We start from the raw sequence: 17,726 nt of genomic DNA on the forward strand, positions 1-17,726 counted from the left end.
TCATCTCAAACACCACAATGGAAAGTCTCTAAGGTGTGAAGTGTTTGGATTCCAATGGCTGCAATGCGACACTGCCTTAGACAGCATTCAGGTTTTAATGCCACTCTTTCAGGATAAAGCAAGATACCCCACCAATAGCCTTTGCCCACTTCAGCACAGAGTAAAGCAGTTTGAGACAAACCTCCTTCACTCTGCCCACACTACCAGGTACAATCAAAAGGTGGTGGCTCTCTGTCAGCTCGAGGTGGCATATTTACAAAGGTCAAAAACACATCTGAAAGCGTCCCAAAATTTTACTGGACAAATCTAAAAGTAGTCAAAAATTTCAGAAAGATTTCTACATACCGGCAGAAAGCAATGACATGGAGAAAATAATGCTTGTTTCCACAACTGCCACCAAACTGCCACACTTACAATGCTACCCTTGGGTCAAATACAGAAATTGAGAGAACTGGATACTGAGATTACTGTGGCAGTGGCTGCTAACAGTAGACCTTAGGTCTAATGACTGTTAGGTCATTAGGTCTACTTAAATTATAACTTGACCCACACCATACAGATGAACCAAAAAAAATAATCATGTGGATCCAAGGCAGACTGATTAAATCTGCTTGAAGGTAATTTTTTAAAAAATCTGCATCATTCAGAACTGACACCCACCCTGTACTAGGAGTAAACAAGGCATGAGGAAGAAATCAGACCTGTGCTCTCAGATAAACTCAAATTATCTGAAGTTGTTGAAAAGATTTAGGAAGTGTACATCAAATACTTTTAAGGTTTGCAGGATTTTTTGTGGTTTTGGTTTCATTTGTTTGTGGCTTTTTTCATCTATATCCCCCACTCCAAAAAGACAACATAATTATCACTAATAGGGAGGTAACATAAACCAGCTGATGTCCAGCTAAGAGGTTCTAAATGACAGGTCTAACATACCACACCAGCAGGACACTGGAGAAAGAGCAGGAGAAGCCCGTCACTGCACTAGCTTGGTTCAACCACCAACAGAGCTACTGTCATTCAGGAGAAGAACAGTTTTATTAAAAGAGAGACTGGTAACATCACTTGGTTTTGATAGACTAAAAATAATCCAAATTTCCCCCTGCAAAAAATATTTTTCTCTAACAAGATACTGAATTCCTACCTATATCCAAACAGTCCTTTTTTCTTCCCAGATAGGCATCCACACAAAGCAACTCTTTGGGACATTGCATCAAACTTTCTTTCATAAGCCTGTTTCAGGTAATACTGCCTATGTAGTAGGCAGTATTCCTTTTCATCACTCCTTTATGAATAAATTCAAAGTTGCACTTCAAACATTCCTTTTTCCTCTTACTAAGTAAGATATAACAGAGGTTGTATTTTGTTATAAGTAGGATATAAAGGTCAGATTTTGGAACTGGCTTATGAATTTCACCACTAATTTGAAAGACTGTATTAATTATGGTTGGTCTCTGACTGCCTTTAACACTGGGCTACAGAGAGTTCTTCAAAGGAATCGTTGTTAACAGTGTGCATTCCAAAATCATGAGCCAACTCTCTCAGCACCTCAAAAATAATGACTTTTTAAAATACAATTTGGGTTCTTTGTAGTTGTCCTTTTTCCCCCCCTCAGCTTTTATTCTTTAAGTTATTAGCACCAGAAACTTATTAAAAAACAAACACCCCAGAAACCTCAGGAGATATACTAAAACAACCCCACAGAAATACTAATCTCCATGTTCCACCTTCTGGAGTTAAAACGACTTTCAACAAACAGTGAAGTTGTCAGTATTTCTGTAAAGTAGTGTTTCAAAATCAAATGAATGTTAGGAAATATTTTTCAAAATTTGCATTTATTTATGACATTGAAGCATTTGGCCAAGGAAGTTACATGGTCTTCTGCCATGACACTTGAGATTTTGTAGCATTGTTATTTATTCACACTACCACCTAATGATCACCATTAATTGGGCTTCCTCAAGGATACTAGCAATTAATTCTAAATGCTCTTAGCTCAATAGAGAGTATTAGTCCATAAACAACTTCTAAGAAGTGAGAACTGTATGTACCAAGAATATAAGGTTTTCCTTTTAAAGATTCAGTAGATGTATTGAAGATCAGGAATATTAGGAGCAAAAATATTTTAAGAAGAAGAATGTTCTTTTAACACTACTTGGATACATATGCTTTCATACATACATGCACAGACATAACAAGTTTGATTAAATGGACATAATTAATTTAAAAGATTTATGAACGGCTTACACAAAATACTTTCACCAACCCTCCCCTCCCCCCAAAAAAGGAGAAAACAAGTTATCAGTTTAGCAAGTGGAGTAATCTGTCAGTATCTTAGATCTATCATAGAAGCATCAGGGTCATAAACATTATCTTACTGCATAACTGTGCACAAGCCTTCCAACATTTCTTTTTTCTCACAACCCGATTTAAATGCTTTTATAACCAAAGATGACAACAACTGCCATTTCAGACTTTTTCGGTTTGATTTTCCTTTGAAACTAGCTAATGAAATAACCTACCAGATACTGGAATAAACAGAAGATTTCAGGATAAACCCCAAAGTTTGAAATGTAACTTTTTGTTTTATTTTTAATCAAAACAAGAAAAGTAGAAGCAGGAAAGAAAAACTATGGATTACAAGCCTCTGATCTTCGCCAACCATGGATGAGGCTAGTTCACGGAGAAGAACCCAATAAAACTCAACATGCAGTTACAAGATATCATTATCATGTATTGCTACAATTGTGTTAGAAAATGTCATCCACAGTATGGATTCTCTTCCAGTTCCTCATTCTCAGAAAGGAAAATGAAACAGAGTTCTGGAAAGTACACTGTGTTTAACATTGAGAGCAACAAGTATGACCACTAAAAATAGCTATCACTTATAAGAGGAGGTTTCCATAAGATTAATATTTTACTATTTTACATAAAATGGGAAAGAAAGCACTTGCATTTAAATGTAAGTCAATAGCTTTGATCTGGAGCTGGTTCATGTATGAAAAAAAATCCAAAAAGAAACTCTGGAATTGATGATTTGTGCATACTTTCATTAGTAGACTGGACATTACACAGTTCCCATAAATACATAGTTTACATATGGACCCCAATATCTGCATAGCTTTTGATTCTGGACCAGTTATCAATTTCACTACTAAATGGAGCGGACTACTATAAAGTCTATCTCTTTGATACTGCCTCAAAAATCAAGGTGAGGTATGCATGAATGAGCACGCTGGTATCAGTAAGCTCTGAACAGAAAGTGGCAAGAATAGGACTGTACGTGCTGTAAAGCAGAAGTGCTCAATCTGCAGACACAAGCTGTTTGCACTCTACTAAAATGATTAATGCCAGTATCCAGTCCATACTGCTTTTTGCTCAGATATGAAATACTATTAGTAAAGAGGATGGCTAGAAGCAAATTGCTCAGGCTGCTTCAGCAATCTCATTCTGCAGAATTCAGGCTGCAAACAGACTGATAACATTACAAGATTCATGTGTCCTAAGTCCAGTTGCTCCAGGAAGTATTAGACTGTCCATTCATGGTACCATTCATCCGTAGCATGCTTGACCTGTACAAGCAAAGTCTATTTGGCACTTCAACACATACCCTGTAGATGGAATATTCGGCACATGTATAGTAAGCCCAGTCACACAACAGGTAAGATTTGCCCTGAGTGTTTTAAGTAGCTAGAGGACCCAAGCAATAAGAGATCTGAAACTATCATAGTGTAGATAGCACAGATAACAGAACTTATCTTTATTTGCAGAATTAGGTCTTTAATAAAAATATTTCTAAAGGGAACTCTATACACAGTAGATCAATACATTTACTCCTAATGTGTATGCAAAGGCTGTTTGTACAGCTCTCCTTTAATTCAAACAGCATCATGCCATTTTCTTGGAGCTGCCCAGAGACATTGCTGGCAACTATTTTGAAAAATGTACATAAAGGAAGTGCCACATGCATACTAACTGCTGCAGCTCTGGCCTGTGGCAAACACTGGTATGCAAGACCAAAACAACTTATGGTTCACAGTGTTCTTTTAGCTTCACCTCTACATACTGAAAAGGTGCGTATGGGAAAGAGGTTGTTTCACGACTGAAGATATTGCTGTATATGTTATCTTTACAGAGCAATATTTAACTTTTTAAAGTTTGCTTTTAAATGACAGAGAAACAACATAAGTCATATATTTATGTTTCACAGGGAACATTACAGATTTCTCGCTTCATTTCCTTTCCCGCTCCCTTCACTTCATTTCAAGTATTATTCTCCAGTTTTACAATAGTTTTGTTTCTCTAGGAGTATATGCATATCATACTACCTCCCTCCCTCAAACCCCCAAAGCAGCTCTTGCTCTTTTCTACCGAGATGGCCAAAATAACAGAATATGATTTGTCTACTCATCCCTCTACAAAATAATTTACATTAATCCTTCCAGCATAAACACTCAATTTTAAAACCACAGCTAAAGGCATTCTTTTAAGTTACATAAAAAACATGCAGTCACTGTTGCTTCCAAAAGTTTCTTGGCAATTTTCAGTTCTACTACATTCATCTTCAGGATGATATAGACTGACAGAAATGCATTCAGGGGAAGAACTGCAAATATAAGTAAATTCCAGCTCATTTTGGAAGGACATTGAAGATGCACACCTTTCTTGCAGTCTTTCAGTAAGATCAAAGAGGATACAGTTAATATTTACCTTTTCAGTAAGTTAATACTGTCTTTATTGAAGAGTAAGCCTGCCTTAAAAGAAAAAAAAAAAAAAGAAAAAGAATTCCCCACAACTTCCAAGAAAGTATAATTAAATTCTGAACAATTAAACAGTTTTCAAGGTAGTTTAACAAAGACCTTACCACCTTTGTAAGGATTTAGACTAAACAGGTATGTGGCCCTTCCTGAAAATCTAGCTTTCCAGATCAGCAAACATCATAAGATTACAAGGAAACAAATAGGTCATAAAAAGGTGAAACATCTCAAACACCACAACAGGCAGTTCTGAGATGATATTTAACCGACCTCCCTCCAAGAGGAAATGAGACACATAAAGCAATACACAAACCTAAAGCTCTTACCACATCTCACAAGCCTTACAAATCCAAGTTTCTCAATTTTCACAGGCATACCTGTATAATTAAAATTCTAGAAAACACAGTGATTTACTCCCTCTAAGATGCTCAATTTCAATCTTCAATGACTGCACAAAACCCTTAAACATTTAAGTTATGTTGGACAACCTAAAATAACTGTATCAGCCTCCTCACTGTGCTCCAGCATTAACATATCAACACACTATGTTTGGGGAACCAGCTCTTGGGTTTTCACCAACCTTTTAAATAGAACCTGGAAATAGTTACGGAGCTACACAGAAAATCCCTGCTTAGTTGCTGGGCGTTTAAATGGATAGAGTAAGGAAAGGCTTAACTCTGTTACCCTACAAGGCCTTAAGACAACTGCTACAAATCAGTTATGTTTCTATTTTTGTTGCTCCTCCCAAGCTGCTGAATGTCTGTGCCACTTTTACAGGAAACATCATATTTGTATTATGCGAGGATCAGTTACTTTATCCCTATCGAAAGCATCAGAGAAAAACACCACTGAAAGTTTAGGATTCATCCAGGAAAACTTTAAAGAAAGAATGTTAAAAAAAATCACCGATAGGAGTAAACTCTGCAAGGCATGAACAGGCAATTTTCTCTTGAGGTTTCAGCTTCTGAAATTGCCTTTCCCAATGTTTCAGTTACACAGGGCAGGAGCATGTGGAGCTCCTCCACTCAATATCAGAAATAAACAGAATAATTACATTAATATCGCATTCTTCACAGTTGAACTAAACTGGCATATTTCTTCATTCCAGAGCCAGCAAATACTTACAGTGCATTTTTTAATGCTTTAGTTACCAGGATTTAAACAACTAAGTGCTTTTAATGCTGAATTTTACAGCTTTTGCATCTCTATGAAGCAACAGATACCCTTGTAGGAACCTGAGGCATATGTACAAAATAGAGATACTTTTAAGATTAAAAAAGGTAATTAAAAGGTAAAATACACATTGCTTTGCAAGTCAGAAATAACAGAATTTATAAGTATCATTTCTGAACCTTTATCTTGAGCAAGTGTGCTGTTGCATTGAAGAAATGCAAGAAAAGAAATTAAAAAATCAGAAAGGAGAGAATCAGAAGTAGTAACAAACCCAAGGGCAGCTAAATGCAACAGTTAAGATAGCAAACACCTATCACACACTAAAAGTTTAAAACAAGGCTGCATTTGTGTGAAAGTTGTGCAAATAGTTCACAGCACAAAGTTCCTTAAAGTGCCTTGGCTGGTGGACTACAAAACAGCCTCTGCCAGCAGATGCACATGGGGCAGCAGCTACAAAGCACAGCACTTCCCCTGACACGCAGCAGGCAGCTCTCCATCCACGCACCCGCATCTGGCAGAGCAGATCTAATGGAAAGGGACAGTATCACACCAACACAATCCCTACAAGTTAATGAAAAATGAAGAACTGAAATCAGGTGGTAAATACATGTTCACATAATGTGAAGAACATGCTTTGGCTTCTTCCATTCAGCAACTGGCTGCTCTTTATTTGTCAGTCATATTATCTATTGATACAGAAGATGGATACTGTTCATTTCTCTAAGTGACATGAACAAGTCAATTGTCCAAACATACAATGCCCCTATACACGTGAATGGTATAGCTTCATCAACATCTGGGCAAATTAAGCTATTCTGTTCTACGCAGCTCCTTCCACGAAACAGGAGTTTATGGAAATTCCAACCAATAAAGATAAAACACTTTTAAACTAACTGTAATTAATTGAAAACAACATACTAGATAAATACAATATTTTTACACAAGTTATGAGCTGCTTTTATATGTATTATTTCCTAGGTTTTGTGTTTCAAGTTAGAAAAAATTTTGAAATTAAAAAACATCCTTCCTTCGGCCAGTCATCTTCTCAAAGAAGTAACTGAGACAAGGCTCTCACTGGATTTTTAAGAGATGCCAAGAGACACCAGACAGTTTTGAGTCAGTGTCTAATATGACTGTGCAACAGTATCCTGATGTTAGAGTACCTGAAGTTTATATTTGCCATACTGGTCTTATTAATGAGGAAAGTCTCCCAAGCAATCAGGGTCCACCACACACGCTTGACACTACAGAACTCATCGGTACTAATGCACTAAAGAATTATTATTATTTATGTAGTATCTCCACATAAGGGGTGCTTATAAAGTAAGGATATACCAAGTCATGAACATCCAGAGCATCTCATGAAAAACTGCTGCAGAAAGAAACTGAATCAGAAGGTGCCACTGCTAAAGTGATATGGCTTTCTGAAAGTTTTACCTATCTCTTCAAGTCGGTAGTGCATTTGGATTTTTCATAACAAAATCTTTCTTTTATAAATGCAAACATCAAGAATCTTCAAGCCTGAGCCAAGAACCCTCCTGTATGGGTGGGTTTTTGCTTGAAGGGACCTTTCAGAATTTGGCTGGAGAGCAAGAAGATGCATGTCAAGTAAAACAACCACCACTAACAGCACTTAACAAATCACAGGTATTCTTCAATAGCATTTACTAACTGAGAGAACATATTCCCAAATGAAGACAACACTCATGACATTTTCTTATTTAAGGAGCAACTAAAGGCTATTCAGTGATAAGTCAGAGACACAAAGAATGACATTTACCTAAAGTGGGAACACTTTCCAAAAGTGCCCTTGGTTAAGAAGTAGTTGAGATTACTTTTCCCTCAGTTTGTATCCACATAATACTTCTTATAAGGAACCCATATAAAGTTAGCACTCACAGGAGAAGAATCATTCTGTTGTTGAAGAGCTCAGAACAACAGCAACTAGAAACACAGAAGTTTGCAAATCAAGACATAAAACAGTTAACAAATGCAGCCAACAGAAACTACCAAGCGTCATCAAAAATATAATAAATTACTGAAAAATGTCGTACCTGACTCTTCCATTTACTAGTCACATTTTCATTAGAAACAGAAAAAAAAACCCTAAAGGAGATTAAGACTAGTCACATCACCTACAAACTAAAACTTAGCCATTTGAAACACAGAGTTCTTTCCTTTTCAACTGATAAGGGAAAAACTGTTTAACAAAATGTTCCAATTATAATCTTCCTGTAACTTAAATCTGAATTGCTGATATCACTAGTGTGGAATCTTCATATGCAACTGCTGACTTAGTCCTGCTAGTAAATACTATAGTGACCTTACAAATACTTTCTTGAACATCAGGGGGGATATTATTTTGGATTTTTTAGCCCAGTGACAGACTTTGATGTGTTTTAAAGGACAACAGTTTTTTATTTCACAATGGCTCCTTAAAAATAAGCTGATATTTTTATTTTACATGCTGTTCAGCATCTTATATACTCTACCCTGGCATCACTAACAGACATTATCGAAAATAGAGTAAGTTTTAAAATCTGTTCTGCATGCAAGATATTTACAGTATAAATCAAAAAGGAACAACATGCTAAATTCTTCTTTCCCTCTCAAAAGGTCACTTTCAAGGCCTGTGGACAATTTAGACACAAAGAATTTAAAAGAATATTTTTATGTCCTTGTATTACCAGTATATCACAGAAACAGTAGTTTTACAGTAGCAGATACCATTATTTTCACAACAAGTTTCTCCACATCTTGTTGACTTTAGCACTTCACAACTCTCCTTTATCAGCTTTTACAGAATCTTCTGAAGACTTGCTTGGTTTTCTGCCTATGTTAAATTTTCTTTCATCCCCCACATGTATCATGTCTCTCCCCCTCTCCTTCCAAGTTAAAAGCTTTATTTTTTCCCTCTCACAACTACCTTAAAGTAACTGGTATTGGAAAGGTCAAAAGATATTTACAATTCCCCACTAAGTTTTATCTGCACTGTTTCAAAGAATTAGCCCAATGTTTCAAAGAATACTTGCAGCTAAATACTGTTCAATTTCATCTTTAATTTTTTTTCCCTTAATAAACTGGAGTTCTCATTACTTCTTACTCTTCAGCTCACAATCTGCAGGATAGAAAGTCAAAAAGAACAAAAAAACAAAGCCCAAACAGCAAGGTTACTAACATTCACTTCCTAAATTTGCTGTTGGTTCCTTTTCACAGTGTTCCAGTTTGCTGCCTATCCGTTGGTATTGGAAGGAAAGGGGGGTTTCTTATTGGTTTAGCCAGTTAAATAGTCTCACCAAAGATAGATATGCAACAGGAACACTAAAAATGAACATACAAGACAACTATACAGGTGGACAGGTTCAATCTCCTGTTGACAGCACCGAGCCATTACATTGATTCAGCTGTCATATGACACCTTACACTAACATACTAATGCTTGAGAAAACCTTTTAAAGTGCCAGCAGATGCATACAATGAGACCCTGCAAATGTGATACAAAGATAGTCTATTAAGTGAACAACAGCAATAAAGAAAAAAATGTAAACTCTCTTCTCCAGAGGAAAACAAGTGAATTACTTCCTTATATACATATATTCCACATGAGTACCTGTTAAGTGTGAAGAAAAGGCCCTTCTAGATCCACCTTTGATTTGTATTGATACTCACCTTGAAAGAAGCACTAAGTTACAATTACTTCGCAAATCAACCAAAGTGTATCTGTTGTAAATTCCTGCATGCTTATTCTTCTGATGAAACCCTGAGACAGCTACAGCAAAAGCACAGTAGGCATACAGTCAAGTACAAAGTACAATTTTTAAAAAAGATCTCAAAAAAATAAGGTCAAAAATAATATTTGAGATGTCTCCTAAAACTAAGCCATGCCATAACGTTATAGTTAAATATAACTATAGTCAATTTTCCATATTAAGGTAAAATAAAGAAGTCAGAAGCATACTCTCTTTGCACTTGTGCTTACTTTTAAAAAGATTTGCTGGACCTTATTTCAATTCTTTATTGACTCCATCTGAAGCTAATGTCTTACTTAAAAAACATTTACCCAATGGTCATTGTATCTGCTTATAAGCAGTAATAATAAAACATATCATCACTGCACTTAAAATAAAACTCAGGAGACATGCTTGTGTTTCCATTTATCTAAAATATTAAAGAGTTTGTTTTCCACAAATCAATTAAAACAGAGGATATCCAGAAGGTGACTGCTACTTTTGGTGATGGTAAGACATCTAATGCTGCCCCCACTAGTGACCCAAAAGGTTCTCTCAGTGAGTTAATTCCCTTTGCCAATTCATCTCAAAAAAACTGCCCCAAAAATATTAGAACATTTTCTGCTGGCATTGTGAAATTAATCAGCTCAGGGAAAAGCCATACCAGCACCAACAGGAGATGGGGAAGGGTTGCACAGCTGGGACTGAGATTGCCCTTTTCACTGACAGCAAACTGTTAGATCAGCCTGATCCGCTTGCAAAAATGCACTCAAATCAAACCAAAATCTCCTTTCCCTACCTTCTGTTTCAAAGTGCTTCAAGAGCAGGTTCTAAAGGCCCTTAGGAAAGGTTCACTTATTACTTCTTATGGAAAATAAACACAGAACAATTTCCTGGGGTATTACTCAAGCAAAACAATGCTATCTCCAGTGATAAGAAAACAAGGAGAGAGGGTTAGAGATCTTTATGTAAATAGTATTCTGGATCCCAAACAGTATTATGGAGCAGTCTCTGAACACAAGCGAGCAGCTTGTGTCAGACGGAGGGGAAAGCCAGGGTACTTAGTTGTCCACCAACCTCCCCAGTCTTCTCTAACTGAAACTCTGAACTTGGGTACAGAAACGGACTTCTGTTCCACACAGGCACTGGGGCCATGATCATCCTTTCCTGTACAAGCCTCATCAGAGATGCAACTCAGAGCTGAACATGCCCTGCAGAGCTGCTGGTATTACAGGGGCAAGTGCTCCCAGACACTAAATGCATATCCAGCCCCTGCTAATAACCCCAAGGCAGTTACAGCTCTATTATTCATTTCTTTACCACCAAAGAACACATTCCTGTTGGCTTAGTTCTGCTCTCCTAGCCGGAGCACTTGAAGGGAAGCACATTTTCCATACACAGAAATCACGTGGACACTGTGAGCAATGAGAATACTCACAGCCCTGATAAAATTAACATCTCTTCTGCAGTTCTTGCAGATTTGACTTACACAGTCGGCCACTAAGACAGTTGCACATTATTAGCTACCCTGCCTTACAACACAACAGAAAGCACAGAACTGCAACAGAAGGGCACATTTCACACACCACAGGTACAGCTGCCATTTGCAAGTTCACACAGGGCAGCCATGGTGTTCCCCTTCTTTAATGCTACAATCTGAATCTTCCAAGTTCAGTTTTCTATGTTTTATCTGAATTGTAGCTTTTTTGAGATAGAAATTTTTAAGAGTTGACAAGTTTTCAGTTTTAAGTGCTACAGCAAATTTTAAACAACTGCCTGTTCTTTTACTAACATTTATTAAGCATTGTGATGCATACAATCAATATGCAAACACTACAACAAGTGAGTTGTGGTTTTCTTTTACAGTTCTAACAACCTTATACATCTAAAAGACAGTTACAAAAGATTTCTAAAATACACTGGAAACCATTCTGACAGAAACTACATGTTTTAAAAAGGCACATTAGAGAGCATATATTTCCAAGGTCCTATTTTCAGCTCCAAAACAAAGTATATACTAATTGAATTAACATTTTGAAAGGTGATCCAATAAATGTTTTAATAACCAAAAAAACCAACAAACCAAACAAACAAAAACCAAACCCCTCATCATTTGGATTCCACACAAAATTTTTAGGCCAGATATAGTGAAACCCAACTAGGTGGTGCTATAAAAATAAAACTTTTATGCTTTTGATGCCAGGAATAGTTTTTTTGATTGGTTGGTTAGTTTGAGACCTTCTAAAATACTTTTATACTTAAAAATGGTTGTCAGACTCAGTATTTCACCTAAATTTTCACTAAAACAAAAATATTCCTAAAAAGTATCAGTAAGGAATAGAAAATAAAAGAAAAAACTAAACCCCACCTACTTTCTAACATATTTACAGGACAAACCACCTTAGGTTAAAAAACCTATTGAGTTCCTCAACAGCTTCATTATGTTAAATTCTGTGGTTCATTAACACCACATCTGCTGACATCAAGCAAGTAAATGTTACAATTTTTTTTTCAAATAATTCTATTGTTTTATTACCTGTTTGGTCGGCACCTGCCTTCTGCAGCATACCCAGCTGGTAAACACAGTAGTTCTTTTGCTCTATTCCAGCAGAGCAGTTCATTCCATTACCACGATACAAAAATAGAAATAAGCAGATAATTTAAAGAGGATTCAGCTACTATCTGCTATTGTAAAAGCATGATCCCAGAAGAGACTATAAGTCTGCATTTCGCAAATGATGACATCACAATATTAAGTGACACTAGTCAGGCACTGCTGATTTCCACAAAATCACTCCTAATAATCACCATTTGACATATATTTAATAACCAAGAGAGAAAAATTCATCTTCAACAGCAGAACTGGTGTATTCTATTTTCTTTTAACCTGGCACAAAGACAATTCTATTTGTTCTGAAATTATAACATTTGAAAAAAATTATTTAGAATTGAGAGCTGTAAAGAAACTAGAATAGAGCATAAAAGGAGAATTGATGAGATACACCCATGGAGACATTTAAGTTGTGACATGAGGCTAAGAGACCTTCACCATCAGACACCATGAGCTTCTGATCAGAGTTTTCAAGCACATAAGGCAGTAACAGTCTTAACAGACCTTATTCTGTAAGCAGCCTTCAATAGCCCATACCATTACAACATTAACTTGCTCTAATTACTTCTGCACAGGAACAACTTGTTTAACAAAACAGAACTGTCGCTGCTTTCCCCATTTGCTCATGCTACTCAACCTGACACACTGAAAAAAAGTGGTTTATAATACAATCAGAAGGGCTAAGAGAAGTCTTTCCAAGGAAACCCCTTTCTCCCACCACCACTACAAGCTTAATTTCATAGTTAAGGCTGTAAATTCGCCACTCAGCAAGATGGAGGAATGCCACCATCTCCCACCTTTGCAGGTAGACACATAAGGGAAAAAAATTTAAAAGCCATACTAATTCCTGAAAATAGCCAACCACACAGCAAACAGTGAAAACTGCAACAGCCTTCAGGATCCAAGACATAAAAGCTCAAGACTGTAGTATTTTAGCTGAAGACAAAAAGAAAAAAAAGTAAAATTGAATTTTTCCATTGCCACCCAGCTGCACTATTCGAAAAAGGAATATAAACTAGTTCTACTTTTTATTAGCACAATACACCACAATATTTAGACATTAACAGGTAGTAAAAAAAAATTAAAAATAAAAGAAATCTTCATACAAACAAGCTTACTCATGTTCTTAAGTAAAAAATTCTCTATACAACGTCCATATTTAACCTTGACTTATTTATATATTATGTTTATTTAAAATGTGCAATCCTCAAAACACTAAAAAAGGAAAATGTATACAGTCTTGAGATGAAAAAACTGTTAAAAGGAAAGCCTTTAAAAACTTAGCGGATTTGAAAAACAGGGAGAGAAAAGGTGACACAAAACTCACACCCTGCACTACAGTCACAGATCTCTCTGTAACACTCTTCTGTCTAGACAACTCTTAGCACCTAATCTTAGCTACATTATAGTTTAAAAACTTAAACAGAAATTCTTATCCCAAAAAGAGGAAAAAAAGTCACACAGGAATGCAAAGACACAGAGAACATTAGAAATCCTGTAAAATTACTTCCAAATAAGTCACTAACAAATGACAGTGTGACAACAATAAAACAGTTCTAAAGCTAAAGGTGCCACTATCATAGTAACTCGGATAAAAAAGGCTTTTTTTTAACCAAATTTGTCAATTTAGCAAAATAATCATGATCTGAAGAAAAATATTAGAGATCAGTTTTTACCAGGTTGATGACATGGATACATACTGTAATCAGGATGTAAAACATGTGTCTCTTCGTCTTCATCTATTGTCTGTCCCAATGAAAACAGCCTGACACGTCTCATCTTCAGTAGCCTTGGAGAGCTTTCATGGGCAGTACTCCCAACATTCGGAACTACATCACCAGAAACAACAGTTGGAACAATTTTTTTCAGGAATTCCATTTTTACATGCCCTGTGTTCTCAGCATTTACTAAATTCAGCAGTTTAGCTCCACATTAGAGCGTGGCTCCCATATCAACTTCCTTGAGCACAGAGGTAGAACTCCTAGTGATGTCACGTTAAACCTGGGTGGTGCCAACACCAGCACGTCAGCTGGCAGCCAGCTGCTCCAAGGCAGATTTTAAAGACATCTAACTGTGTGGACTGATAAGAAAACCAAACAACAACAAGTCTATATATTAACCAATGTATGCTAAACTCTGCACGCCTAGAAGAAACTGTATTTAGCACTGCAACATTTTAAGCACTAAGAAAATTCACAACACATTTTCAAATTCCTATCTGACAGAGTTCAATAGCTCTTAATTTTCATCAAGTGTACAGTATTCATCTGTATTTGAAAGATTACACTTATCACTCAGAATGTCTATACACCAGCTTAACAAAGCGTCTAACATCACCATTTGTATTCTCACGTAGTTTTAACTACTAAGATATTCTGTCTTCTATGAAGTTGTGTTTTGTAGAGACTCTGATGCTATTTTTACCACTTAAAATACTCACACCATCTTCCAGAAAACTACAAGTACAGAAATAACCTGACAATTTTTGTCCAAACATCCACTTTATCCCTAGAGCTACTTCTCCTTATGTGCCTGGTTTAGCCTGGTTTTTTATTTGGGGAAGTTTAAGCGTTGTTTTATATTTAGCTTAAAGAAGACATTACAGAGAGCTCACGAAGGAAAAAAAAGGGATATATTAGCATAGAGGAGCATTCCTTAAGGCTCTCTACAATTGGGAATAAAATATGTATCATTTTTCAATTTGAAGTATTCTTTTATTCACAGGAGTTGGAGTGGAGATTCACAAACAGAATACCAGAATACAGACAGAATTCCCACCTCATTTGCCGCCAAAGATGGTAGACTTAGAGGAAATCCACCAATACTCAACAGGTCAGTGGCAGCCTACATGCACCTGTAATTTTTATGAAAGCAGCTCAGTGTCCAAGACATTGCTGAAAGCACTCAACATAATTATCCAAGCTACACATGAAGCATATACACTATATACAGTCCTTAAAAGAAGGTATTTAATCTGAAATTCATTACTGTTGTCCAGGTCTTAAAAAGAAAAAAAACAGAATAACCTGTTTCAGACCTCAGAGTTTCAGTAGTTCAGTGCTTACAAGGGGCTACTCAACTGCATTAAGTTACCAGTCTTACTCTGTCATGTCTGTGGTTCAGAATGCCACAACTTGAAGAAGTTCCTTAAAGTTGCCACCTAAGACATTTTTCAAGTTCTACACAGACCGATAAAATAGGACAGCTTTTCTATTCAAAACTGCATTAAAATCTCCCAATGTTCAAGTTGGTCCATAGTCCGCTTGTAAATGAGTAAATGTCTACACAATTTTTTCACTGTAGATGACTACAAAATTCTGACCTTATCATAAAAGACACATTGCTAGAATATTACTTCCTACAGAGAGATCAAGCAGAAAATTCTCCCTATAATGATTTTATTCACAGTATTTTTCCCACTAATACAAAAAGAGTTACACAGAAGAAAAGTGCTTTATGAGTTTTCAGAACAAATAATAAAGATATCACAAAGACAATTTGTGATTATCAAAGATTATAAGTTACTTACAACCTCAAGCAATCATTTATTCATAACAGCATTATTTTTTCAATAGAATTTCTTTTTTTGCCCTTGAAATCTTGCCACAAACCTACTTTGCAGTTTCTAGCATTTGGGAACAAGAGAGAAATTCAGATGCTTCTGTGTAAATGAGAATGCTTCCAGCCATCCACCTGCCAAACTACAGTTTGCAAAGATGGGGTAATAAGATATTTTGCTTTGTACCTAACAAACACACTCTGAAAGGTTCAAACTAGATATCAAAGTGCTCTTAACCACACTGAAGGTTTTATTACGCATGTGGACACAGGGTGGAGTTGACAGGTGAAGTGCAAGTACCTCATGTATCACTTGCATTAAATGCATAAGGTGTGAGTTTTTACACAACATGTAGCATATGTGAATTAGCCATGAATTTTAAAAAAATTAAGGGTTTAAACTATACATTTTTAAATGAGAAAACTTAGCAGCCTTTCAAGTAATAGGATAAACAAAAAAACCACAAGCAAGGAATAAAACCCACTCTCCATATACATGATTATATTTCAAGATTAAACTTGATAAACTAATAAAGCTTATACAACACAGATGTATCACAAAGCTTTTGACTGATTTTTCCTTCAGGATGGCTTTTGTTTGACTCTTAAGAGAAGGACATCAAGAAGTCTTACATACTTTATTAGATTCTATGAAAACAGCATTTTGTAAAAAACAAAGCCAAGATACAAGGCTTATGTTTTTGCCTATGTCATTTCACATACACTCCTCCTTCACACTTGCTCTTAGCATCTTCTTACACAATTCAATGTACAATTGCGGTTTTTATACAATCTGAGCAAGTTTTACCGATAATGTGTCAGGAGAAAACATGAGAAGTCTTACAATTATTATATCTAAAGTAATCTTTAAACTAAGTAGAACAGCTTACAAAAAGACTTATTTGAAAAATTTTAACAGTTATTCTGGAACCTCTAAATAGAAAAAAATAGGAGACTTGCTCTTACATAGAATTATTATTTGCATTACAGTAAGTCCTTTGATGTCTTTCTATGCGTATTTCACTTCTATTACACTCAAAGGTTGACTGATTTTGCACTGAAGTGCCTGCTGAGGTCATTCAGGCTTCCCTTGCCACAGTTCTCTACGTTTATACCACTTGCTGTGCAACATAATGTCTGAGCTCCACATCTCTCACTAACAGGAATCCACATTAGCAGGACTTCGCATCATAAGGGATTACAAACAGATCATGAAACATGCAGAAATACCACACTGGGAGACCCAGGGAGTGATCACAGGGTAACAGCACTTCTCAGAGCAATGTCTCTTTGGGTTAGGTCTTTCAGGACATGAACAGCCAAGGTGTTTGACAGGGGTGCATAGGAAGAGTACCTACATGGGAATTCCACTGAAGCAAGTGAACCTGCTGATGAAGGAACATCCCAAGAATGAGAAACATTTAAAAAACAGAAGACAATCAACGAAAGAAAGATCCACGTGAGAAGGAGCTACTTGCAAGTCACTTGAAATTCACATCTAGAGAATTCTTAGAATTGGCAAAATTAGCAATAACAATACTAAAAGACAATTACAAACCTGACAACATACTGGGAAATACAATTTTAGAAGACAGTCTAGATGCCCTATAGCCGACCATAAACAATGCAGCATTTGACAAGCCTCTTCCCGACCAAGCGTACACTGGAAACCTGCAGCTTTGTAACAGGTTGTTTCTACAACTACCCCATGCCACCAGAGCAATGCCAGCCCAGCCCAGCCCTACCTGCTGCCGGAGAGAGGGCAAAGTCTTCCTTTATATCTAACGTATAAGATGGTAAAACAGATCCCGGGGGCTCGGAGGCCGGGAGGAAGCGCAGTGCCCTCTGGGCTTCCCCGGATCGCTGTGCCGGAAGGGAATGCCGAGGTTCTAAGTGGGAGCC

The 17,726-nt window shown here is 36.6% G+C and overlaps 1 protein-coding gene across 13 annotated transcripts in view; it reads right to left on the minus strand.

The window, feature by feature from the left end:
- The window catches only part of FRYL (FRY like transcription coactivator), a 163,882-nt gene that overhangs the window by 123,587 nt on the left and 22,569 nt on the right, over positions 1-17,726 (minus strand). For 12 of the 13 annotated variants that reach the window (XR_003533157.1, XM_027676349.1, XM_027676350.1 and 9 more), the window contains exon 1: positions 13,967-14,223. The exons of the other annotated variant lie outside the window; for it this stretch is intronic. Coding sequence is in view for 11 of the 12 variants with exons in the window: in XM_027676349.1 (XP_027532150.1) it covers positions 13,967-14,144 (178 nt within the window). In the remaining variant the exon portion in view is untranslated. Of the gene's footprint in view, positions 1-13,966; positions 14,224-17,726 lie in introns of those variants that run through there. 13 annotated transcript variants of the gene reach the window in all.

Source organism: Neopelma chrysocephalum, unplaced genomic scaffold (assembly GCF_003984885.1).
Source record: "Neopelma chrysocephalum unplaced genomic scaffold, ASM398488v2 Primary Assembly neopelma1_42, whole genome shotgun sequence".
NCBI lineage: Eukaryota > Metazoa > Chordata > Aves > Passeriformes > Pipridae > Neopelma > Neopelma chrysocephalum.